At 49.6% G+C, this 25,418-nt stretch overlaps 2 protein-coding genes across 2 annotated transcripts; one reads left to right on the forward strand and one right to left on the reverse strand.

Moving 5' to 3' along the window:
- The first annotated feature begins 128 nt into the window (after positions 1-128).
- CSUI_001704 (kh domain-containing) lies at positions 129-10,444 on the forward strand. Its single transcript, XM_068061909.1, has 3 exons — positions 129-2,332; positions 3,206-3,561; positions 3,845-10,444. Exons 1-3 carry the CDS (start codon positions 854-856, stop codon positions 5,175-5,177), a joined length of 3,168 nt encoding a protein of 1,055 aa, XP_067926113.1. The 5' UTR covers positions 129-853; the 3' UTR covers positions 5,178-10,444.
- Positions 10,445-11,558: 1,114 nt separating this feature from the next.
- CSUI_001705 (ankyrin repeat-containing protein) lies at positions 11,559-25,319 on the reverse strand. Its single transcript, XM_068061910.1, has 16 exons — positions 25,090-25,319; positions 23,857-23,948; positions 23,119-23,194; positions 22,090-22,142; positions 21,234-21,252; positions 20,538-20,612; positions 19,786-19,894; positions 19,139-19,262; positions 18,187-18,253; positions 17,469-17,515; positions 16,601-16,633; positions 15,857-16,012; positions 14,971-15,027; positions 14,302-14,338; positions 13,538-13,604; positions 11,559-12,407 (listed from the first exon to the last, which is right to left on the reverse strand). The coding sequence occupies exons 1-16, from the start codon at positions 25,295-25,297 to the stop codon at positions 12,131-12,133; spliced, it is 1,497 nt and encodes a 498-aa protein (XP_067926114.1). The 5' UTR covers positions 25,298-25,319; the 3' UTR covers positions 11,559-12,130.
- Between the last annotated feature and the right edge of the window lie 99 nt (positions 25,320-25,418).

Consider the following 25,418-nt stretch of genomic DNA (forward strand, 5'->3'; position numbering starts at 1 on the left):
CGACCAGGGGTGAACCATCATTGCCCACTTCCTCCCGGTGGTCGCCCTGTAGTCGCCGCTGCCACTGCTCGCCCCCCGCACGCATCAACCATCAACCGAGTGCGAAAGTACCGGTGTGGTGTGAGCCCAGCAGCTGCCGCAGCAGCGGCGCAAAGCAACAGCACAACCAGGGCGCTGTCGGTCCCGGGATGTTCTTTCGCTCCTGCACCATCTGAGGAGTGCTGCTGGCCTCTACCTCTCTTTGTCACTTCTTGGGCCGTGGGCTTGTGTTCTGGCCGTTTCTCTTTCGCTTTGTTCCTATCTCTTTTTCTTCATGAGTGGTTGTGCTTCCGGTCTGCCACTCAAGACTCTATCCTTTCCGTCGTGATAACGTACGTAGTGACACCACAGTGCCGCCTCACTTTTTTCCCTGACTTCCGTCCTTCCCCGTGCAAGGGACTCAAGGTCGTTTTTGGCTTCGGTTTCCCTGATCGCTCTCGTATCGTTGTCGCTGGCGGTGTCCAGTTGGTCACTGTCCCTGTCTTTTTCTCGCAAAAGTTTTTCCAGCCGTCCGGGGACGCAAGGCGTTTGCCGTCGCCCGTACTTGTTTCTGTTTTTTCCCTCCAGTCCCAAAAAGCTTGCGTGCCTTACCTGCCACCCGCGCTAATTCTCCAGTCCGTTATTTTTTTTCGTCTTCTTTTTCCCGTTTTCCGCTTTCACCGAGTTAGTGCGTTCTCTTTTTTTCCGCCGTCGCCTCGTCCCGTCTGGTTTCAGGTTCCGGCACCGCGGTCCTTCGCTTTGCTGTTCTGCAGAACCATCCGTTTCTTTTCCCCCACAGCTTTTTCGCTGTATATTCATTTGTTTCTGTGAAATAATGGCACGAAAGAAGAGAGGAGACGTCGCCACTGCCGCCCAGGGCACTGCCCAGCCGGCTGCGGCGACGACTGCACTGGAACCCGTAGTGGGGAATTCACCGAAAGGAAAGGTGAACGGCGCCGATCCGACGGGAAGTCCGGTGATGGGAAAGGAACAAAACAATGGTTTTGTCGGAGATGTGCTACAGAAGATTGTAGGTAGTCCGATGGGTGCGACGCTAGCGGCGGCGGCTGCTGTCACGGCCCGCCCTCAGGTAGATACGACAAATATGAGCGCGTCGCAGAAAAAGAATTTAAAGAAAAAGATCAGAAAGCAGGAACAGCGCCAGCAGGAGGCGGCTATGATGGCTGCAGTGCGTGTTGACGGGGTGGTGAACTCGGCCAGCCACTACGCGGAGCAGGAATCGGCTCTACGTCGTCGCTTGGAAGCTATGAAGCGTTCGGCAGCGCAACCACGGCAGGAGGGCGGGGGTCGTGGAGGAGGTGGTGTGAAGAAGATGATTCATGAACTGGAGACTCTAATTCACGATTGCGATGCCGCAGTCGAGCGCGAGACCGGTGCTCTGCAGAAGCCTCTGAACAAGCGCTTGACCGTTGCGCAGTTGCAGCAGCAAGTGCGTGATGTCGAGATGCAGGTGCAGAAGCAACAGAAGGAGTTGCAGAAGCTGGCAAATCAGAGTCCTCAGCATCAGGAGAAAGGAGGGGAGTGGCCAACTCAGGCTGCTTTGGAGGAGAGTCTTCGATATTTAGCTCACTTACGTGAGCAGCTTATGCTAACCCAGCAACAATCTGACTTACGTGGGTTCCAGGAACGCGTTGGAACTCTGAAGAGCGAGTGTGAGGCATTCTTGAAGTCTCTCAGCTCTTCTGGTTCTGGCAGGGGAGGTGGCGGGGGAGCTGCAGCAGTCCCCAGTGGCAGTCCGAGAGAATCTCAGTGGCGACGTCGCTTAGGAGAGCTCACGAGCGGTGGACGCGGAGGGGGTGGTAGTAGGAGGGGTGGAAATAAGGGAGCGAACAATGCAGGGGATGAGAGCCACGTGGATCAGACGGAAAATCTTCCGCCTTTGATAACTCAGCAGATCGCTCTAGGAGCGGATGCAATGAGTCTTCTCTTTCCAGGGGGACAGAATCCTTTGTTGGTGCGTAAGGTAGAGAGAGGAAGTGGCGCGATCATTGACCGTCAGTCGGGAGGCAGCGGACGGGCAGGCACTGTCATGATCGTAGGGTTACAGAATCCTTCTGTCGAACAGTGTGCAGCGGTCCTCACGTCGTTGGACGAAGGCATGCAACCTGATAAAAAGGAGAAGTATCGTGTCTCCGTGTCAGGGAGAAGTGTGGGGAGCGTCATCGGGTCTGGTGGGTCTAACCTGCGTAAGATCGAGGAGGAGTGTGATGTGATTGTCTGGGCCGAAGGAACTGAGATGATTGTCATGGGTGCGTCACCGTCCAACATTGCTAAGGGGCTTCAGCAGTTGAAGGTAAGAGTCGAATCAGTGCTATTGTTGTGTGAAGCGATCAAGTAGAACGACAGAGGAAAAAAAGAAAGAAGCTTCGACCTTGTGGCTTTGATCAGGTGCTGGTCGCTACTTGTGCTTCTACCTGTACGTACAAGTGGAGGTCGGATTGATTCTGGCGACTATCGGGAAGTGCCGCTATAGGTGGTGCCGCTAGAATAGACAGCATCATCACATTTGAGAAAATATTGTAGTCAGTTAGGGGATCGCTTGCATGGAGTCGCAATCTCTTGTAAGGGGGATGGGAGTTGTTTCTCAACAGACATATACCGGCGGAGTCACGATTCTTCACTTTAGCACCTCGTTTTAGAAGACGGCCAAGACGACTGCGCGTGCATACATGCATTTTCTTGTATTACGCTTTTCATCTTCCTGGCGGGAAGCTACTACGGCTCTCTGTTAGATTGGACAAGATCCTCCTCTCACTCACTTAGGTCCCTCCTTTTCTCTCGCTCTTCTACATCGGATATTCAAATACGTCTTTTGTGTGTGTGTCGAGCATGAACGTCCAAACGGCCCTGTACTGGGAAGACGAGAATGAGCTCTGAGAGGGGAAGAGGGGTCAGACCCCTTAGTCGCACTTCGGATATACCTGAGACAGTAGCACGCAGGGCAGGAGACATCTGGGTTCTGTGGAAGTTCTCAAGTTTCAGAGGTGGCTGTTGACATGTTCCTTTACAAGACGATGGTGAGGGTGATAAGTCTCAGGATGATGATACTTTCCCTCGGATTCTCTTTGACGGGAATTTGTTCGAGAATGGTCAAATCTCCCGTTTCTGTCGTCCATTCTTTTCTATGTTGGTCTGTTCGTCATTCTTTCTGGCTTTCTACTCTCAGGACATCATCGCATCTCCCTTACCAAGTGGTGGAGGGAATGGAAGTGGCTCCTCTTCGAGTGGGGGTTTCACGGCTCTTAACTTTGATCCGCAAATCACGCGAGCTGTTGCAAGTCCTGCTTTCCGTTCTCTTGTGCGGGACATTGAGTCTTCATGCCAGTGCTCTGTACGTCTACCGAAGGCTGGTGCTGAAGGAGTCATTCTCGTCCAGAGTTCTACTGAGGAAGGCGCTGCTGCTGGTGCGAAGCGCGTGGCTGATGTCGCCGGTAGCCTGGTTGTGAGGACTGTCCAGGCACCTAATGACAAGATGCTGAAGCTGTTGAAGGGCAATGCGCCTTCCTTCTCTCCGAGTGCATAGTAAGCTTGAAGAAAGGATCGAACGGGCCTGGATACATGTCAACGAGATTGTATACCAGATGCGGATACTCTCATTTGATTACTATGACGGCGTGTGCTTCGGCTCCCCGTTCTAGTTGTATTCTAGATCAGTTGGGCATGTGAGGTCTTCTCCATGTACCTATCTTCGCTTTCTTTGCGAGGAGGATGACACATTCATTTGAAATGAGTACCCGATATCAGGCAGTACCGTCTCTCATATCTTTCTGTGCATGGGGTTGCTTTTCTTCCTTTCTGTCTTCAGCGAAATGAATTCCATTGCATTCATTCGAGGTGATGGCGAGCTGTTGATTGTCGGTCCCTCTTCACCGGCATTGGAGGAAGCGATGACAGCTGTCGAAGAAGGCCTGTCTCAGGTGGATCGTATTGTCGAGCAAGTGAGGTTAACACGTGATCAGTCGCGTCTTCTCACTCGTGCTAGGCGCGGTCAGATCGAAGAAAAGACGGGAGTGACGTTCCGACCACCTAGACCCAACCACCCTCAAGGCAATGCAAATGCAGGAGATCTAGTTGTATCCTTCATTGGATCTGAGACGCAAGTCCGCGCAGCAAAGGAAATGGTTGAAACTCTTCTACGGGAAGAAGGACATAGTGACTCTCTCATGGTCGGGAGGGAGATGACTGCAGCTCTCTTAGCAGATCGCGGACAGGGTGTACGGGATTTAGAAGAGAAGTTCGGAGTTCGTGTTTCTATAGATCGTATGGATCGTCGGGCTGTTGTACGGGGTTCGAGTCCTGCTGTACATGCATGCATGGAAGAGTTGCAGCGGCGACGTGATACGGAGTTCGCGAATGAGAAAGAAGAAAATTTTGTGACAGAGCGATTCCCTATCCGTAAAGATCAGATATCGGTCATTATCGGACGTCAGGGTGCTCGAATTCGTAAGCTCCAAATCGATAGTGGCGTTGACTCGATGCGCGTCGATGATGGAGAAGGCGTTGTTATTGTTCGAGGAACGAGCGAAGCTGTATCAAAGGGAGTTCAGCTGATTGAAGAAGCTCTCCAAGAGGAAGAACGTGGAGCGAATGGCAGTCCTAACAGCGGTGTAGGTGCAGGAGAGATGGAGGGGGAAGAAGGAGATCACTCAGCAGGGGCCTACGGAAGTCAACGTGGAAGAGGTCGTCGAGGAGGTCGGGGAGGTATGTCTAGTACTACTGGACAGCAGCGTGGCGGTGGTGCTGGGAGAGGTGCAGCGCATGCTGGAGGAAATGCAGGTAAAAGCCGTAAGAGTCCACAGAAACCTCTCGATGTCGATGCTTCAGATAATATTGCGTTCCCTTCACTTGGCGCGGCAGTTGCGGTTGAAGCTGGACACAGACATCATGGGGGGAGAGGCCGTGGATGGAGAAAAGGAGGAAATCGATCCGTCAGAAGAGACGAAGATCATCATGAAGAAAGCCTTGGATCATCCACAGCAGCTGGACACCCTGTTCCCGACGGTGTTACCAATGGTGATATGGAAGGACATGACGCAGCAGACGGGAGTTTAGACAAGCGTGAGATGGTTGGAGAGCCTGGGGGACAAGGCGAAGATGGAGACATGCCTACGGTTGGGACAGAAGTCTGTTGTAATTGAGGCACTTCTTAACTCGAACTATTTGCGAGGAGATGATCAATCAACTAAGAGTGATTCTGAAGCAAGAGAAGATATATGACTTCCTGCTATTCAATATCGTGTTGCTTTGAAAAGACGATGAAGGAATGTCTTTCATTGCTGCATGTGTTCATTGCCATGAAAGGAAGGGGGATAAAGAGGACGCGAGAGGTGAAGGACTGGCGAGGATGATGCTCGTGAAGAAGAAAAGCGGCAGCACGACCCCTGGGTAGAAACAGTGACAATGTGATCCCTTAGGGGCTATGTTGAGAAGGGACTGAAAACAATGATGATGTGGGGGCAGGAGAATGATGTGTGCGTTAGTCTTTTCCGTCAAATAGAAGACGACAAACCAATGGAAGCATACGGGTTAAACATGAGGGAGGCATGAGAGAGTTAGTTACCTCGTCATGATGATCATCGTGTATCTAGTGTAGTGGTGAAGATTTGTGTGTAGATGTCCGTGCTGGTTGTCGGTTATAAGGGGGGAGGAAGGCGACGAGGAGGAGTCCCTTCTTCGTCTCTGTATGGACGACGTTACTCCTTCAGAACAGGAAGCAGCATTCCTGTGCGGTGTGTTCACGTGGGGAGAGGAAGGAGGAGTGAGTGAGGCGTTTCTATTCCTACAACTACCACACATAAGATATCTTGTTCTTTACTGAGTTTCATTCATTCACTTACGCCACATGAGAGTGATGATTAGCATCGACTTCGGTACTGGTGGCACGAGTTGGAATTCATTTTTTCATTGCGGTGTAGATGTGCAAGATTTATTGATTGTTATTTACCTATAGGGGACGGCTTCATCGATTTCGGTGCCCCCCGGTGTGCCATCATTCGTTCTTTTCACCCATGCGTGTCTCGTCTCTTCTGTTGTAGAGTTCAGAATCTTAACCGTTCTTCTTCTGACGAGGAAGAAGTCATAGAAACGCCATTGTGTCTGTGTGTAGACGACGGGAGATGTCACGACGTTGGGAATTTGTAGCTTTCTCAGATGATATATAGGAGTCCTGATATGTATGGTTTTCCGTCTGAGTCTCTCGTTCGTGTTGTATGTATGCGTTCGTTTTCCTTTTCATTCGTAGTAGCTGTCTTTCCACGATGTATGTAGATACCTTCATCGACGAATCAGTGGAGGTATGTTTTCACGGATATCCATTCATTCCTCCATCCGGGAAAGAGGTAGAATCAGCATAGAAACGATTCTTGTAGAAATGTGCTGTCCTTCCCACTGCATCTGAGAAGGGGGTGTCATAATGATAGATACAGCTTTCGATACGGAAGCTATTGTGAAAGCTTTCAAGGTTGCAGACCTGATGGTCATCATACTTGAAGAGTGAAGCAAGTATAAGTGCCGTTGTGTTTGATCTGTATAAACATCGTCGTCCTAGACCGTACGCCCGGTTCTCGTGTATGTACTTATGCAACTTTTCTGCTCGCCTTGATTCTATTCTCGAACACGCTGGAGTGGTTCCCTCACTGGCAGCGGACGAACGATGTGAGCGAGACTTACAGGGGGATGGACGTCAGACCGACGCGTAGGTGTCTTCTTGTGTGCCGCGGAGGCTGGGTACGAGGAGGTCGATGTACACCTCGACCTGTCGTCTCCAGCTCGTCAGTCCCTGTTCTGCATATATATGGATGTACATTTGGGACATACATATATACGTTTGTGCATATTGGAGTCCGTGCGATGGAGCTATGGTTAAGGCCCATCCAACAACGCCATACATCATGGAGTGTCTCGTGTCGTGTAATCGGGCTGTCGAAGCAGATCGAACTCCACACCCAGTGTCGACTACTTTGCAATACGATAGTAAGAGTTGTAGTGGTAGCTTGTACACGTTTGGACTTTCTTTCGTTTCTTGTGTGTGCATGCATTTGATCTGGTGATGCATGCCTCTGTTGAATGTGTAGGTCGCTCCCACTCACACTCAGGCGTTGACTTCGTACTAGGCTTGGCTAGTGTTTGTTTTGCCATTCTTCCTTTTTTACAAACAATTCTCTCAGTCTCCTGAGGGAACTCGTAGGAGGAGGTGAAGAAGGGTGCCACAGTCATCGTGTCTATCACTGGCTAGGCGGGCTTCTTCATTTGTGAAGAATCTATCGCCTGTGGTGTTGCACATCATGCGCCTATACAGTGGGATGTCGGGGAAAGCTGGTGCATTCTTTCCGGCTTTGTATCCCGGAGTCTGTTTTTAAATCTTCACCCCTCGGGTTCTTTCGTGAAAAGTTGAGCGAGAGAGAGCCGCATGATTGATATCGCGTGTAAACAGCAACGCTACACTGGTGATGGCCTACCGAAAAAGAGGAAATCTGGAAGGAGGGCACTTCATTTCGTATGCATCGTTTCGTTAGTTGACCGGGGTTAGTGCTACTTTTTTTTTTTCTTCGGTTAAGAACTGCTTGTCCTTTCGTTCACCATCTAAAGCCACTACCGGACGTGGAGAGGAGAAAGTTTTCTCTCTTTCAAGACGCTCATCCTCCACATCGTGAGAGATAGCCGTCGTGTTGTCGCCGGGGCAGCTACATGCCTGCAAGCACTTTGTTGCACCGGTTCCTGAACACGTTCTTCAGATGTTCTCTACATGTCTGTGATGTCGTCAGTGCGCCGCTGTTTGCACAAAGAACATAAGAGACTCGGTACCCTTTCAAAGGCCACTCGTGTGTTGTGAACACACAGCCAAGTCTATGGTGTCAAAAAGGGAACTTCCTGGCATTCACGCTGCACAAGGCAAAGGAAGCGTGATGCCATCACTACCGGCTACGAAGTGATGGACGTCTGCCCGGCTCTAACTTCCTGCGCGAAGATGTCGCTCAGTCGGGGCACGCCTGGTACGCAACGTCGTCTGGACACGTCGCGAGTCCTGTCGGTGTGCTAGCCAAGCTGCCTGGCGGCAAGTGCAAGTAGCTAGTTTGAGGGCCCGTTTATCTTCATTCTTTTTCAGGCACCCTGGCGTCCAGGGGTTCTCTTATAGTTCACACCGTTGCCTTGTGCTCAGGGCTGGTGGGACTGCGCTTCATCAAGAAAGTGGGTGCGCGCGGTTCCTTCTGGCCTTGTTTGAAGGTACACTCAGGTGGTAGGGGATGAGTCAGCATTCTTACCAATTCACGGTACAGTAGGTTGACGAAGCGGTCGGTGAGTGGCGCACATCCGATCTGCGAAGCGGAGTAGGACTTCACTTGCAAAGGCGTCGGAATGGGAAAATCGTCGCTTTCAAACATATCAAACCATCTGGAGGGCCACATCGTGGGCTGTATGCTGCCCGAGTGCAAGGCTAGTTACGGCACTAAGACGGTATATAAGCTTGGAGTGTCTTTTTGCCGGGCGTGGCACTGAACAGTTTCTCGGAGTGCAGGGTTTGATCCCGGTGCACACAATCAAGTGTCATTCTAAGGGGAGGTCCATCAAGCTCCCGCTCTCTCCAGTACGGCGTTGCACCTTATGAGAAGCCCAGCTGATCAGCGGGCTTCAGCTTGTAGGCACGGCGAAAGAACTCGGCAACACGGGGGTTGTGATAGCCGGAGAAGCAGCAGGCGCACCAGCCGATGCTTGTCGCCAAGCAAGCAAGCGTCTGGGCAAGCCTGCTAGCTGCACTCAAGGCCATGAAGATTTCAGTGTTCGTACCATCCGCGCTTGGAGGTGCGCGTGGTGTTCTGGGGCACGCCCTGTAAGGAAACCGGAAAATTCGTTAGCCTTTTTGCTTGTTCTTCACTCTCCGCAACGCGAGCCCACTAGCCTTCCCCCTTCAATCAGACTTGCACCAGGTCAGATGCGCGACGCTCTGACGGAACCTACAATATCCGCCGCTAGCCATAATCATGGGATGGTTGAGCCCCGCACAAAGAACGTTCAGTCCGGGGGGTACATGGGCAGCTTTGTAGCACAGAATACAGTGGCACGTCCCAGCATGCATATGGCGAGGGCCAGGCACAGCGGTTCTCTTCACTTGCGAAGCCAGCGGAGCCAGTGGGCCGGTAGCAGAGGAGGCGCCTAGCCGCGCGAAGAGCCGCAGTGCAAGCTGGTGGTAAAAGCATCGAGGCGGGGCAATCGGAGCTTGCGGACCCACCGTCGTCGAGCGTCCTCCCCAAGCCACTTGCTTGCCATCATTTTCTGAAGAACTGCCCCAAGTGTTTTTTTTCGGGTTTACTTCAGCGTTTCGTTTTGTTCTGAAGCAACCAGAACAAGGGACTGTTGGCTCCAATCAACTTTTTCTCGGCCTTCAGAACGTGCCGTGACCGCGGTGAGGGATGTCGAGCGTCCGGCGCTTGTGTGGACGACCTCATAATTTTTAGGGCATCTTCGTATGTCACTGCTCGCATAGTTTTTACTGCTTGTCCTTTCGTAGCCCTTCCCCGTTTTTCTGAGAAACGTTTGTCAATCAAGGGGACTGAATATCCTTACGGCATTGCTGTCTGGATCAACGGCTCGAAAATGGCGTACAGCACAGCTTACGTCCAGCAAACTCCCACACCAGTTTCCGCCCCTATACCCGGTCAGTATGCGGCGGTTTATGTAACCCCAGGTCAACAGCCTCAATACTACTACGTCCAGACCCCGCCACAGCAGATGCGACAGCGGAAGTGCGTTCTAAGGATTCTCTGTGAGACGCTCGGATGGCTCGCATCTGCTGTTGTCTGTACGGTCTGCTCCGCGGCCTGCGGCGCTGCGAGTTGCTGCATAAATGGATTCGTTGAGGACGAGTTTGTACCTGGAAAGCCCCAGCGTTACTGATTGACGCTGGATTTTCTCTCAGGGAGCAGCTGAAAGAGCTGATTCACGGACCTTTAAGGAACAGGGCACAAATTCTGTATCTTGGAGTGCGCTGAGCAGTAGTAGAAATTTGTGCTTCGGTGGTATTTGCCGCGATTTCTCTTTGTGCCGACTTGAGGTCAACATTCTAGAAAAAGGAATGTAGGAGGGGGTGACACGCGACAGCTGGTTTGCGCGCCCTTGCTTCTTTGGAGCCGTACTTCCATAGCGATCTATGTGTTGTGGCTTGCTATGGGTGGTTCGAAGCGCAGCGCTCGCAGTCGCCAGGGGGGTTGTTCCTATAAAGCAGCAGCTGAAATAGCTGATGGTTCATGGGCGTCTGGGGGGGGGCTTCAGGGCAGGGTGCCCACTTCGTTGTGTTCTCAAGCACCGAGCTGAAACATGCGCGTTGGTGAACATTGTCATGAATTCTCCGTATTGTCTCAATTTTCTGAATCCAATTCCGAGAAAATGGAGGTGGTGAGTATTGATCGGCAGCTTGGCCTGGCGACCGTCCTTCGATGGTGGCGTCATTATTAGCGATGCAGGCATCGCAGTCTGGGCGCGATTATCATCTCTACGAGAGTAACACGACCACCTCACCACTTCTCCAGCCCTGCTATGTCTCTGTCACGCGGCCACACCCTCACTGCACGGTGAGTCTCAATAGAGTCTGCACCGAATTCTAGGGAAGCTCACGAACTGCAGTGGCCGGTTAGAGGTCACTGTGCAGGTAGGGAGGGAGCTGGAAGGCTAAGACCATGGCGTGACTCGTCGGGAACGGCCAGACTCCACTCCCAGTTCCCAGTCTCGCGTTCGGGCGATCTGAAGGGTTCTGACTCATACTTGCTTCACCCACACAGAAACTGACACGTGACAGGGCACCTTTTAGCGCAGCTGGCAGGGCGTCGAGGCAGATTATCCTGCGTTCGGCGTGTATCCAGAACATACGCACAACCTCCCGCAGAAGGACTGCTTGTAGGAGGGGACGTAACCGTGATCGGGACGGATACAGCCCGCGACTCTGGCTTTTTTGCAAAAACCTGAGATCAGCAAATCCGAGTCCGACCTGAGTCTCGCGATAGCCGGCGTGCACACGAAACGCAGCAGTCGCCGCCTAAAAGAATTGATGGCGAACTGCTTTCTGTCTTTACTCATGTGCTAGGGGAACAGCAGTTAAGCGCAGTCTGCTGTAGCGCCCCACCGGGAACCGACCGCCTGCTCAACCCCTCTTGATCCCCGTGTCGCGACCAGCCACTGCAGCCAGGTTTATCTTGGAGCCATCAAGATTTCTTTCCGCGCAGATACTTGGCAACAGATAAGTGCGTTGTATAAGCCGATAAGTCATTGCCTGCGTACACATCGTGGCCGCTGTATGTGCACCGAGGGCCTGTTTTCGCATGACAGGATCAAAATACCTTTGCGCACTAACTCACGAGCCGCCTTCGGTGAAATTCCTCGCAAGGCACGCTACACACCATTGTTGACAAGAGTGCAAGCCATCTAGCCGCTTCTGAAGAATCCAAACCGTTTTCCTACTTGACCAGACGTTGCGACTTGGCCTGCAAGGAACTGTCCTCATCGGAGGGTTCGTTTCCCCATCACTGTTGTCCTGGGGTCATGTACTGCAAGCACCACAGGCTGCAGTTACCATCACAAAAAATATACATCCATGTGACGCCGGTACCAAAGCAATGGCAAGAAAACCACTCAAGCTACGCTTCCCCCCCGTCTGAAAATTGCCCTGCCAAATTACTGCTACCCCGATGCACCAAAGACTGCCAAGTGTAAAACTATGCACAGCAGCTTACAGTACCACGTCGCAGCGGTGACGTTCGTCTGTTTACTTATCACCGCCGGGAATGCGCTTCCAGGGAAACGCGCTACCCGAGTGGTCTCCCAAGGGCCTACGTCGTACTACGATTGCCTACATGGGTGGGGTCATCTTGCGTATAACGGCGATATACGAGATCACTAGCGGGCTATCTCTACAAGGCCCTCGACCGATGCCCAGACTGACTTGAGCTTGTAAAAAAGCTCCGGAGCCCGGCGCACCTTCGGGCGAATCTTAAAAACGTAGAGGGAGAACGGCTGAGTGAGATTACCCAACGGAGCAGCGCTCAAATTTCTCAAGACACGCGTGTGAAGCTCGGAGAGACCAACAAATCACAGGGGACCAGTGTCAAGTAGAAAGTAACTCTTCAAACACACATACACCGGACACCTGGGCCCACCCTGGCCCACAAAGAACCGCGGAAGGAGGATGCATGCAACTGTACAAGCCCATAGAGCGCGGCGTACAAGCAGCTTTGCTGTGGAAACCTTGGAAGGGACTAGCTGAATCCTGCTCGAGCTGAGAATGAGAAAGGCAGACTGAGCTCAACGCCGCTGCTTTGGAGACTTTTTTATGAAGATATCCAGTCCGAAGTAGATCAGGAGGAAGGTCGCGACCACGACAACTATAAAAGAGAAAAGCAGATACGCACCACCAGTACACTCCTCTCTCGAATTCTATTTCTCGAACATCGCCCCGGCTGAACGTCGGGCACTGTGTTGTTCATGTGCGTATGACGGCATGGCGTACATACAGTGCAAATTCCATCTAGATTTGAAACATAACGGTACCATAGTGTTGTTGTCTAGTAGGTTCTGCATGACTTCTCTCCGGAGAAAGCCAGACTGCTGTGTCCGTTCACTGTGACCTCGACCCCCTAGTGTTCGGCTTAGCGTTGCCGACCAAAGGCGGAAGGCACCCATAGCAGGGGACTCCCTACACTCGGTCTGATGCTAATTCGCTCCCCTGTTTCTCGCCTGTTGGCAAGGCACTCATGACTGCAGGAAACATTTGCATGCGGCTCGTAGCCGTGAACCTTCCCAGGCATCACCCATTAGAGAAAAAAAGTAAAAACGTCCCTTCCGTGAAAGACTCCTACCTGTACACTCTATGCTATTCATTGCTGTCTTGACCAACCTACTCGTCAACGTCTTCACCTAGCCGTAAAAAATACTGCATATGCCTCTATAAGTTAGAGCTCCCGAATGTCAACGGGCGTATCTAAACACAGACGCAACTGTGTTCAAGACTCCGCACCGCCTCACACCGGAGCGCCCTGGCTGTGACTAGCGCAGATTACAGACACCTTCCGCACGACCCAAGTACATCCTTCTACGTCGATAAAAAGCGCACCCTAGAGCGCCTACTTCTCCCCTTCTTGGGAGTTTTGTATACAGACGTAGACATCACCTGCGTCAGTGACGCTAGCGAGCTGTCTGCAAATTTCCCGGAGAGCACAGTGATAACCTGTTACCTTGCCGAAGACGCCTTGTCCCGATGTCCTTGAAACCGTGTGTTCCGTTCTATATACGTATCAAAAACATACCGGCCTGTCTCTCTCTCTGTTTACTGTTCTGTGAAGATACCGATGTGTATCTTACAGAATCCACCCGAGAAAATACCTGTATCCACTTTGTACGGAGCTACGGGTGGCAAGGAAACAGGTGTATGTATCTCAACTCAGGAGCCCTGAGTAGGGTGAGGAAGTGAAGACAGCCTGGTGGCAAGTCTGCGCAATGGGTCGTCTTAACTTACGAATGCCAGCAACGCGAAACATATTCTTCCTGCGAGCCGCAGTTCTCTCTAGCGATTGTAAAGTTGACTGCCCTGGAGAGAGGAGAGACCCACAACCCGCCGTCGGACAGGTACACACACGGAGAGCCCCAACGTGCTTGTTGGTCTTTCGAGCACACGGCTCGGCGGCACTCCTCCATTACACTGCTAAGGCTGCTACGGCTGATCGTCATCAAGACCGTTTCCATCTTGAAACTTCATGTATCTTCCGTAACAGAGGTGTAATTATGTAGACAGCGGAAAGCGAAGAACAGACATGTGAACCATCCCAAACTCTGTTATATGCAGGAGCCGGAACAGTGAATAGAGCAGACAGAGTACACCCCCCTGAACTGCCTACCTATCGCCAAAAGCTACTAAGAGATAATGGAACCGCTTGTAACATAGGACAGGGCTGCTGGATTTGAAGGACAGGGACAACAGGGCATGACACAGCGCAGCCTGATAAGAGGGTGTGGCGAAGCGTGGCAACTGATTCGTCATTACTCACATGAGATCGCTTAACTGAAGAGACGCTAGTCCTAGGACAGCTAGGATCAGGATAGCCAACATACGGGGGATGCCACGCCCTTTCAATGCCTAGAAGTGAAGGGAGACCTAGAGAGTGCCTACTTCGATGTGCAACACTAACATGCTACTTGACTGTCAAGTACGGTCTCTTTTAGAACTCAGAGAAATTGAAGACGGTCATCGTAAGACACGATGATGATCTGGTGCTCACGTACTTTCTCGTTCAATGTCTTCTAGGTACTTTTCTCGGGCCTGCATACACAGGGGAACAGAGAACTCAGGGCATTCCTCTTCACACTGTGAGCGGGCTTCCTAAGTCAAACATAGACTTTGCGCGTACATACAGCAAAAAGCTTCTCTCTCCTACTGAAGCTTGTTCACGAACAGATTGATATCAATGACACCACCCTTGTCCAAACTCTTATAAGTCACGACACGAGAGACGCTTTGCTTGAGAGAGAAAAGCAGTTTTGTAAGACGGCACTGGAGATTCAAGATAAGCAGATACACACCATCTTTCACGAATGTCAGACCAGAGTGGTTTGTAAGACAGAAAGAAATAGATAGATACTACAGCTGAAGTGGAAGTAGGCATCATGGAAACTCGAAAGCCAGCCTGCTTGAGAATCACGAGGTCATCGTCATCCCAGTGAGACACCGAAAAATGTTGTCTTTCTGTCACTACTACGATTGACGACTAGTTCCCTTCTTTGACACGACTATCTAATCCCGAGTAGAGCTCTAGAAAACGTCTTTGCTTAATCCCAAACAACACGAAGGGAAGTAACGACGCTGTTAGGGCCTCGCTCTTGGGGAAGGGTCATGTTGATCCTCCTCATACTCAGAGAGAGTCGTATTCTTTGAAAAGGATATCTTATCCCCACCTGTTCAAGCTGCTCTCGCTCTTCATTGGATAGTCCAAGCTTCTTCAACGTAGCACTCTGTATGAGAAGAAAAGGAAACACGACGACAAAGAACCCAACGAAAAAACCCGACGTTCTACACAGCGCGATTCGAGAGACATCAAAGGAGATGTGCCCAAAGCGAGAAATCAGACGCAAAGCTACGTTCACCCCGCAGGGGGTACGTGTAGATACAAATACATACGTAGAGACACTCGAACTGTCTTTCTTCTCTGGATCTCTCTGTAATTCCCACTCCAGTAGTCTGCACTCTCTTAGCATATGTACTGTATGAATGAGTTACCGTAGTCATCAGCATGGAGAGCTAAGAAGAAGAAGGTCCGCAACAAGACATTCTGTAGACATCACCTACTATCCAACAGTAACACCCCTCATTCGCTCCTTCACAATCTTTTACACACGCTCGCTCGTCTTCGTCCATGAATAGCAGCTGTCCGCCAATATCTCATTGGCAACGTATTTCACTCCAGAAGTCTTTAAATAACAGATTCGAACCCCCGAGAGACAGCAGCATACAATCTTCTGTACCATCTATACCTCTACGTGCATACGGAGGACAGCACGAGAACCGAAAACAATACGACCTTTTCAAAGACCGACGAACCCGACGATAACCCGACGCCTTCCTTCCCCCCCTGAGAAAAGGCAGGCAAGTGGCGCTCGAAAGAGGGATCGAGTGATTCAAAGCCTTTTGAAGGGAAAATGTACTTAAGAAGAAAAATGTCTGTTCTACTAATTACAGGATACTCTGTATAGAGGGAGCAAACCAGGGAAAGAGGGAGAAAGACACACACACAGAACGAGAGATATTGATTGAGAAAGAAAGAGAGAAAGAAACCAGACTGACGCTGAGTTCGAAGAAAGCATCATCCAGATAACGGAACTTCTTCTTATAGAAGATATCCGCGACCGTATCTGGAAGGCCATAATCCCGGCAGAAAACCGAGACTTCTGTATGCATGCGATCTTCTTCTTCCTGATGTCTCTTACGAAGCTCTTTCTCCTGAAGAAGAAGAATGAACAAGGCGGCCAGTGGAAGAAACAGAAAAAACGTTCAGTGACTCTATCGAAACCAGAGAGATGTAAGCTAGTATTAAACAAGCTAACGTCGAGGTAGAAGAAGGGCAAGAAGTGCAAAGGATTGGTCGTTGATTGATTCTTTGATGTGATCAAGAAAGGCTGTGTTAATCTAAAGACTAGTTACTATCGGTTCAGGTATCTATCTGTACAAAAGACCTCGAGTCGCAACGGTCTACCCGTACAAGATATCCCGGGCCATACATATCTTAGCATCATCGCCTTCATGTCACCTCCATCAAGAACACAAGAATCAATACCCATCCTCTCATCATAATGTCTCTTGCTTGGTGTACATACACTGTTTCTGTGTTCTTAAGAAAGAGCACAGACACCCTTCTCTACTCGTGACTGAGCCAGGAAGATCCTAACACTTGGGTGCCCTCGTATCAAAACCATTCGAACAGACTCAAGCCAGACATAACCTCCTGTGAAGGAATGCAAAAAAAAAAAAGGCTTCGCCTGACAAAGTCAGACATATCGGAAAACTCGACCTCTTCCCCTCAGGCCTCACCTCCTTCGCCGCCACTTGACGCCTCACTTTCGCCTGCATTCCAACAGAAGAGGAAGGCCAGCACGAATGCATGCATGCATGCACCCTCTCAATATGAAACAAGAAAAACTTTGTCGATGTCCTACCTGTTCGACAGCGTACACCATCAAACAGTAAACACAGCCAGCTAGCGAGCTCCGAGGGCAGACGACCACCTCCAGTCCTATATCTAGCTACCTGGGAAATACAAAGGCCTCTCTCTCGTCTCTTCTGATCTCCCTTCCGGCTAAGTACGGACACTCAGTCGAGGGACCACTAGCGCCCGACAGCCTGGACGGAGAAGGAATTCCAGGAGAAGTGATTAGTCACCTTCTGTATCATGAGCCGAGAGTGAAGTATCTTTCCGTAGTCACTGCAAAAAAAAAAGCTCTGATAGAAGCGTTGATTCTATCTTCAGACGATGAGAAAGGATGTGTTCTGTGGATCGTGATAGAAATGGGAGGTGAACATCTACATAATTAGGTAAAGAGGTGTAGAGATGGAGTACTGATGAGAAGAAGTGAATCTGACCTAGTACACAACAGCAGGTACAGTTGTATGGCTGCATATAGAGGGCCTCATCTCGAGACGGAAAACCAAACTGTTTCTCATAGGAGAGGAAAGAAAGAATGATCGCTCCATTCTGTCTCTCCTCCTGTTACGCGGACAAGTGTCCGTGCAAAACTTCGCTATCAAACACATCTCTCCATTATCTAGTCATCCCTTTGATACTTGTGCACAGCCACAGAGGGGCATCCCCTCTCTCCCTCTCTACTCGGGTTTTGTTGGAACTCGACACTTGATACCATACAGGCGCTTCAGTAAAGAAGTAAGCGAACAGAAGGCGAACCTGTTTTTCTTCTTCATGACGAGCTCGAAGATCATCTGGTGTATCTCCTGTAGATACATGGCAAGGCAGGCCAGGCAGTAAGGAAGGAAAACCGCTGCACACTTAAAGAGCTATGATAGTCTACTCCTAGCGTTCTCTACACCACTTTATCTGAGCAAATAAGTTTTCACCTTTCTTGTCTATCAGTATCTTCGCGATACACCCTTTCTCTTCTATATAGCAGACAAGACATGGAAAATTGAATACACTGTCATCCCCTTGAGAAAAGCAGCTCTCTATAAGGAAGGTTCGTTCCTCTTCTACACAGTTGATCGGACAGTGTCAATACAATAGCAGCAGCACTGTGAATTCAGTGTGGTCATACCAGGCTCATACTTGGAAAGTATGAATATGTGCAATTACAGCTAGTCATTGGATTCCATGGAACTAGCTTTCTTTCCCTACCACTGTTCGGCCTTCAATCAAGCGTTTTCCTACTATCCTGCCTTGCACGCTCATTACACGTCGTGTAAGAGGAAACGCCTAACTACAGACCTCTTCCTATCTTCCCCAGTTGAACAGTTAATGAAAGCAAAGCAATGGAGACATGAGAAGCAATTCAATCAAGAGACTGACAGGATCTGGTCTGCCCGAGGGTTCCTGTGATCCTGGAAGCCTAGATAAAGACTCGCTCGAATGAAAAGCTCTACATTTCCCCTTTCGGCCATAGAACATTTACCTGCTAGATTGCGAGCTTCAGGAGAGAAGCCTCTCTCTATGAGTTTCTCCGCAAATCCATGAAGACCCTGAGAAAAAAAAGTCCAAAGGCATGCAGTCTTCATGACACCAATAGCACCATCTGATATCGTACCCCGCAAGAAGAAGAGATGATCTCCACTCTTTCCCCCTTCTCAGTCTGAAGAAAAGGACCAAGGAAGAGAAACCCTACCCGCTAGAGTAGTAATAGCACAAGTGATTGAACCGCACGAGCTACCAGTACGCCGCAACTTCGTTAGATCAGAGAGGGAAGTCGCTTTCCTCGACAACCTTGAAGAGGTAAACAAGCTTTCCTGACTCTAGGTGTCTGCCTTAGAGAAGCTTCAAAACACCTCGATTCAGAAAACCCTTCGATTGGCGCGCCAAGAGGCTGTTCACGATAAACTTGCAGGAAGAACACTAGACAAGACAAAGCAGTTAGAGCGTGTCTGCGTTTATACACATCCCTGAGTTCTAGTAGGAGAATTAAAGAAGCATCAAGCTACCTCACGACTTCAAAGCTCCCTCACCATACATACTCTACTCTGTCTCTGAAGGAACGAACTCTACTGTTGAACAACCGCTGGATCCGGTTTATTAGCTTAACTCATCTCAGTTCTTTGGATCATCAGATCGCCATGACAAGAGAGACCTCCCCCTATGTTCTCTTGACTTGTCTGTCGAGAAGTCCGTGTGATCTTATCCGCTCTCCGATTACCTACTGTCTCACCTTCACTTAGCTCGGCATGTCTTAGAGTTTGAAGTTCATATGTGTACTAGGGTAAGTGGTGGGAGACAGGTACGACTGGAAAAGGGGAAGCAAAAGCAGTGACGGGGAAAGATACATAAATGAGACTAAGAAAGAAAACTGAAGAGGGTAGATAGAGAAGATTCAAAAGAAAGAATGACGATGAAGCCCACGGCTCCAGACTTACCTCTGCGACGGCTACATGAAGCGGAGTATTACCTTTGGCATCGCCTGCTTCCTTTACATCGAGATTCTCTGCTTGTAATAGAAGATTCGCTAAGTTCACTTCACGCTGGCCTAATGCAATGTGGCTGTCAGTTAGGCGGGAAACACAAGCAACGGTTGTCGTCGATGCTGAAGATGATCACTGATAGGTGGAGCTCAATGAACATATACACGTACATGCCGTATACTCATGTATTACAGCCCAACAGGGTGTACATACACATACATGGTGCCGATCCTCGTCATATATGCTTCCCTAGACTCGTATACAAAGGATAAACAACTTCGCGTATGTGATGTGAAGATGTACTTCACTTTCTGACTATAGATTCGGTGAGTAATACCATCATCGTTCATTCTCCGATCATACATCCTGAACTTCTCTCAGAAAGAATGAAGGGAGATACATGTCTTACGTCATTGCAGAACGACATATTAAAGTATCGTCTGTGATTAACAACATCTCTCTCTCCCCATTCTCAACTGATGTGCGAGATTGAGTGAATCCCCGGTGTATATACACAAACAGGGGAAGCGGAATTTTCTACGAACCGATATTTTTGGGCGAGGAGGAAGCGCCAGCAAGACCCTCTTCGAAATAAAACTTACAGGGGTGTAAGGCCATCGGCATCTTTAGCGTTGACATTGAAGTGCTTCTCAATCAGGAGTTGGACTACCTCTTCATTTCCCTCTTTCACGGCAACATGCAACGCTGTCTCTGCAAAGAATCAAGACCATCGCCAAAAGAAACTGAGAATTGACCTCTTCCGCTGCTAGGCTCGAATCTCTTCTTTAACATTACACACGTATCGCCTTCACAGCGGTTCCCTCAGAAGGGAGAGGGAGGCGAGGTGGGCAGGATCAATCTGTCCGAAGGTCTCCGTTGTACGAGACAGACAACTATCCTTCCTTTGTATACGACCTCGACGAAACTGTCAGAAATGCTCTTCCCGGTCTTCCTCTCACTCCTTGTTTTCGACACAGCGGATGGGGTTTCCTCAGAAGAGAGGTACGGACTCTTTTCTCTCCGTATCTAGCTATGATCTCTGTGTCCTCCGTAATGGCCGTCCTGTGCGGGGGATGGTCTCATTTATGCCTATTCTTCTTTTACTTGGCAGCACTGTACGAGATGCGAGATAGACCTCCGACAACTCCTCAGAGGGAGTATGCACGCCAGTGTTCTCCTTCTGATATTGGAAATTCCTTTAGCTCTATGGTTAGCCATCTAACCTGGAGAGAAGCATGATGACTCCCTCTTAAAAGCACAGTGGGACCTGAAGCTACTACAACCGCATCTTCTACTCTGAGCCCTTCGAAAGAAGAGAACAAAGGAGCGAAACTACACCGTCAAAGCTTCATACCCTTGGCAGCGTTCACTGCATTCCTTGACGCGCCGCGATTTAGAAGGACCTCCACAGCTTCAGGCTGATTAAGAACTGTAAGCAAGGACATGAATTTGGAGCCCAGGAGGAAGACGACATATGAAGAGATAACCAAGACTACTGGTACGAAGCTAAATGGCATGCCTCCTACCCAAGATTCTGTGCCGGTATTTTCTGTCTTCTCCGTAGTTATCTGTGTACGTATATACAGGAAAAAGTTCACCTGGCTAGCTGTCTAATTCTCAAGGCCGGCACCTTGTACAAAAACTAGATCTATGAGGTAGGCATCTGTAATGACACCTATATAAACCCCCGGAGCCGCACCCCCTCCATGCTCGGAACGCCAAAACAAAGACCCGATGTCTGCAGAAAAGCAGCGTGAGGTCTTTTCTTTTTGCCAGGCAAACAAGGTACCGACAGGTTTCTATGGTGATTCTCCTCGCATAGATCGGAGTCGCATGCATGTGAGATTTATGCAGGTTTACGATGTCTCCAACAACATTCCGCTTGGGAGAAACAAGCCCTGTAAATCTCTTGATGTCTTTCACTTTGCTCAAGCCTAGCTCTGAATGCTGTATCTCTCAACGAAGTTACCACATACATCATCTAAGCTTTTTTCACGCTCGAGCCATACATAAGAAAGGCATACTGACTCAGGAAGGAGCAGAGACTTACGAGCTGCCCAGTGCAGAGCCTGTGATGACAGCAGAAGAAACAGAAAGAAAGAGAAAGACAGACTTTTGTCATGAAAAAAGGTATCCAGAAACTACTCTCCAACGCCTCTCGGGTGCCGAATGAATGATGACCCATCACTGAGGGCCGGCACTTCTTGACGAGATGTTTTCCTCTCGGCTCTGTTAAATGTAGAGAAAAGAGGCATTTTGCAAGATAAGTGAGCCACCGATACGTGGGACTGGACTGCTTTGCTGGGTAGCAAACCTCCTGTCCCCTCAGTCTCTCACGTAAGTCCGCAATTTGAACTACTACTAGGACGGCTTAACTTTTTTCTTTGAATGTGTACATTCCTTCACTAGGCAGGAACATAGTACATGTAGACTGAAATGAAACTCTAGCTGTAGAGAAAGATGGAGATAGCGAAGGAAGAAGTAGGGTGGAAGATGCCTGCCTGATTCTCCTTCTCAACATGCTAATGTCTTCCGTTCTCTCTCGATAAGCCCGGACATGTATCCTGAAGTTATGCCTGCATGAATCTGGTCCTCCACTCCACGGCGAAAAGATTCGAAAGCAATAGAGCAACGAGATGTGGCTATGTACTCTCTCTCGAACGCTGACCGCGTCTCTGCTCTCTCCCTCGGAAACGCCTAGGTGTACACATACATATGTATATACGTATATATATGCATATAAAGAGTGAGAGTGCTAATACAGTCACGAGTCCTACCATCCTCATACAGATCCATGCATGCATTCCAGGCTGCATGCAAACCTAGTAACGTTCCTCCACTGTATGGAGAAGCAATTCGACACATGTGGATCTGAAAAGACCACATACAAAGAGATCATCACTCACCGTATTGCCGTCTCCATCCTCAGCGTGTACATTGCAGCCGGAGACTTTAAGCACTGAGCAACGACAAACGTCACAAACCTTCTCACACCAGGTAAGGAGGTGAACCCATCCACCTCTGGTATTCTGTCACATGCAGATATACACGGATACATGCAAAACACACGACGTTCGAACAGCTCGCATATTCTGGCCAGATCGAGGTAGAACCTCTAGAGGACCGCCGTTGATCAACATCTTGCATAGGAAGTTTCTATGCCTGTAGAGAGCAGGATATTTCCTAGTGACTGTTCCAAGCCATTATGGGTCATGAAGGCGGGAGAATCCGATGTGAAGGGTGAGAGTTGTGCGGCTTCATCTTTCAATTGAACAGCCCGAAGCAGAAATTCGGTTCGTACTACGACAGCGAAAGGCACGAGTGCTCTTCCTGCACGCGCAGCTAGCTAGCTGGCTGGCTACGGCCGCGACCTTTCCTTCAGACAACAGCCGGTGGCCACCCCGGAGACAGGCATGTCAGCTGCTACGCTCCACAATAGTAACAGGCTCCCATAGAACGTTGATACACGCAGACCTATGCCAACGAAGGCACCTAACGAAGGGCGGGGAGAGAAAGACGACGTGGCTAGGTACTTCGATGCTGCGAAGACATTCGGATTCAACACTCATAATACTTAGTTAGATGTAGACACAGAGGGCTGCTATGAGCACAGGAAACAAGTTTCGCTTATGGAGTACTGACACATCTTTTGCGTATTCGCAACATGCATGCACATGGACACATATACGTATGCACAGAAAACCCACGTGTAAATAAGACCACACAGACGTGTGACGATGCGGGAGGGCGCGAGCCGCCCCTTAGGCCAGCACCAACTGTCAACACATGCATGCACTTCCTACCGCGGCAAATGAGTCAGTAGACAAGACAGGTCAGTGTGACAACAGGCCTCTGTATACTAAGAGGACGACTACAGATGGACTGGCTGACTGAGTTCTTCATATACAGGAAACGCCAAGCCGTCTTGTGCTTACATCGTCGTAGAATCGAAGTGTCGCCTGCGGGTGCAGCAGATAAACAGTGAATGAGAGGAGACCATCCCTGGACTTGCTGAAAAAAAAAAAAAAAGAATTCGTTGAAGGACCACTGGCAGACAGAGAGGAAGAGAGATACATGACTTTTCAGTAAGAGATTCTCATTCGTACCTCCATACTTTCTTCCTCTCTTTCATAAGACCTTTCTCTCCTACATTTCAACCCAGTGGGCAGCCGCCGGAGAAAGACTGATATGCCCGCTAGTCCCTTCCTTCGCCTCGTTCCCAGTGAGAAGACTGCCAGGTGAATGAGTGGATCAGACGTAACACTAGTATGCGTCATCCTCACACACGTGGCTTCTGACACCGAGCAAGCATAGAGCATCGTACGCAGACGGCGTCTACACTTTCTACAAGAAAAAGGAAGTACATATCAGCCGCACGCAAAACGCGGTACTTAGGCAGAAAACTCGAGAGAGAAAAAGAAAGAGCTAGAGAGAAAAGAAAAGCTCCATATATCACCCTACAAGACAAGAGTACATCGCTACGCGTGGGTAGGTGTATTTATATACATATATACGTATATGTGCGTATGTAATCTCTGAGCACGATGACAACATGAACACGGGGAGACGCCCGTGTGCTTTCCTGGGGGTCTGTAATTCATGCTTGAACAAGAGGCCCTTTTTGAAGAAACTGTGAGGAAAGAAAAGAGAAAAGCCAAGCGGCAGTCTCTTACGTCTGGAAGATTGACGTCGACAGACGGACTTTCGAGAATTGCCTCCAGGAGATCCAAGTCGTACATCTGCGCTGCCAGGTGGAGAGCGCTGACTGTGCGCCAGGGGAGGGGAGAGAAAAGAGATAGACGCAGACAGCCAAAAATACAAGAGTAGAAGGAAAAGATTGCAACTGTCTATCTGTCTTACTTTGGTTCGAGCTAACCTCTCACATGCAGACGCGTCAAGGTTGCTAGCAAAGGCGCTGTCTACGCCACCAACAAAGGTAGACGCGGGGAGAATATGGATGAAAACAATGTAGAAGGAAGGGCACTTGTATGTAGAAAAAGCCGTGGTGGTGTATGTACAGCAAGACCTAGCAGCATGTATAGGTGAGCCTGTTGGAGAGGAGAAAGTTGAAGCACTTTCGAGGCATGGAGGCCTGTAAAGGAAGCAGTTCTTCTGCGCTGCTGCTCTAAAGAAAAGGAGACTAGTGAAAAGAAGACGAGGCGAGCATGGCTTCGCCTAGCCGTGAAGAGTTACAGATGACATGCATGAGTAGGCTTTTAAGTCCCGTACGTATGAAGTGTGTCTTCTCAGGGCTCTTTCAGCAGGAGTCTGAAAAGAGGTCGGCTGGAGTGTCTCTTGTGAACATGAATGTTTCCCGCTCGGACAGAGGGAGAATTCAAGCTGTTTCTTGTTGGGTTCTACGACGTACATGGATCCCGACTAGTTAACAACACAGCCGTCCATACAAACCTCTCTGATAACGTTTTCAAATTGGCAACTTAACGCACAGGAGACAGCACATACGACTCCGGACAAGACAGTCACACTAGGTCAGAAACTTGAATGAGCCATCGCCGGCCGAAGCCATAATGCGCTCCGTTCGGTTACTATGAATTACCTGGAGACCACCAGAAGCTGGGGTGGTTCTGTATCTAATGAGCACTTGCCTTCCTGAGGAAGAGGCGCGTGCGCATGTACTAGCCATAGAATTACCACGGTTACCATGTAGTGAAGACCATCAAATAAACTGTTTTAATGAGCCATTGAGACAGACAGTTCAGGACGCAGCAATGTGCAGTTCTGAACGCGGCATATGTAGGTGAAGTGTCCCTCTTTTCTCGAGAAGTATCCACACGTCAACGTAGACGTAGACACGTTGGGAATTCATTAGGAAAAGAAAAGAGCTGTTACAGAAGAAAGAAAAAAGAGATTCCGAAGAGTGATCGATATCTAGAGAATGTTCGTACTCCCTTGAAGGCACGAGACGACAGGGCAGCTTCGTACTCTGGAGACCCGGAGCTGCCTCTCGATGTTAGGGTGTGCGGGAAGATGTAAGAATTGTTCTTGTTGCTTACGGCCTTTCTTATCTAAAGCATTGACATCTGCTCCCGTGAGGACGAGAGCCCTCACATCTTCAACGGAGCCTTTCTGAACGGCCTTGCGGAGTTTCTCCATGTTGTACCGTGGTAGATGCAAGCTACTTTACATCATACAGATGCTGATACGTCACTTCCTGGTAGAGCCAGGGTAGGAGGCAGGGAAGCAAAGGAGAGAGAAAAAAAGGCAGAATGGCTGC

Source organism: Cystoisospora suis (genome assembly GCF_002600585.1).
Source record: "Cystoisospora suis strain Wien I chromosome Unknown contig_677, whole genome shotgun sequence".
Taxonomy (NCBI): domain Eukaryota; phylum Apicomplexa; class Conoidasida; order Eucoccidiorida; family Sarcocystidae; genus Cystoisospora; species Cystoisospora suis.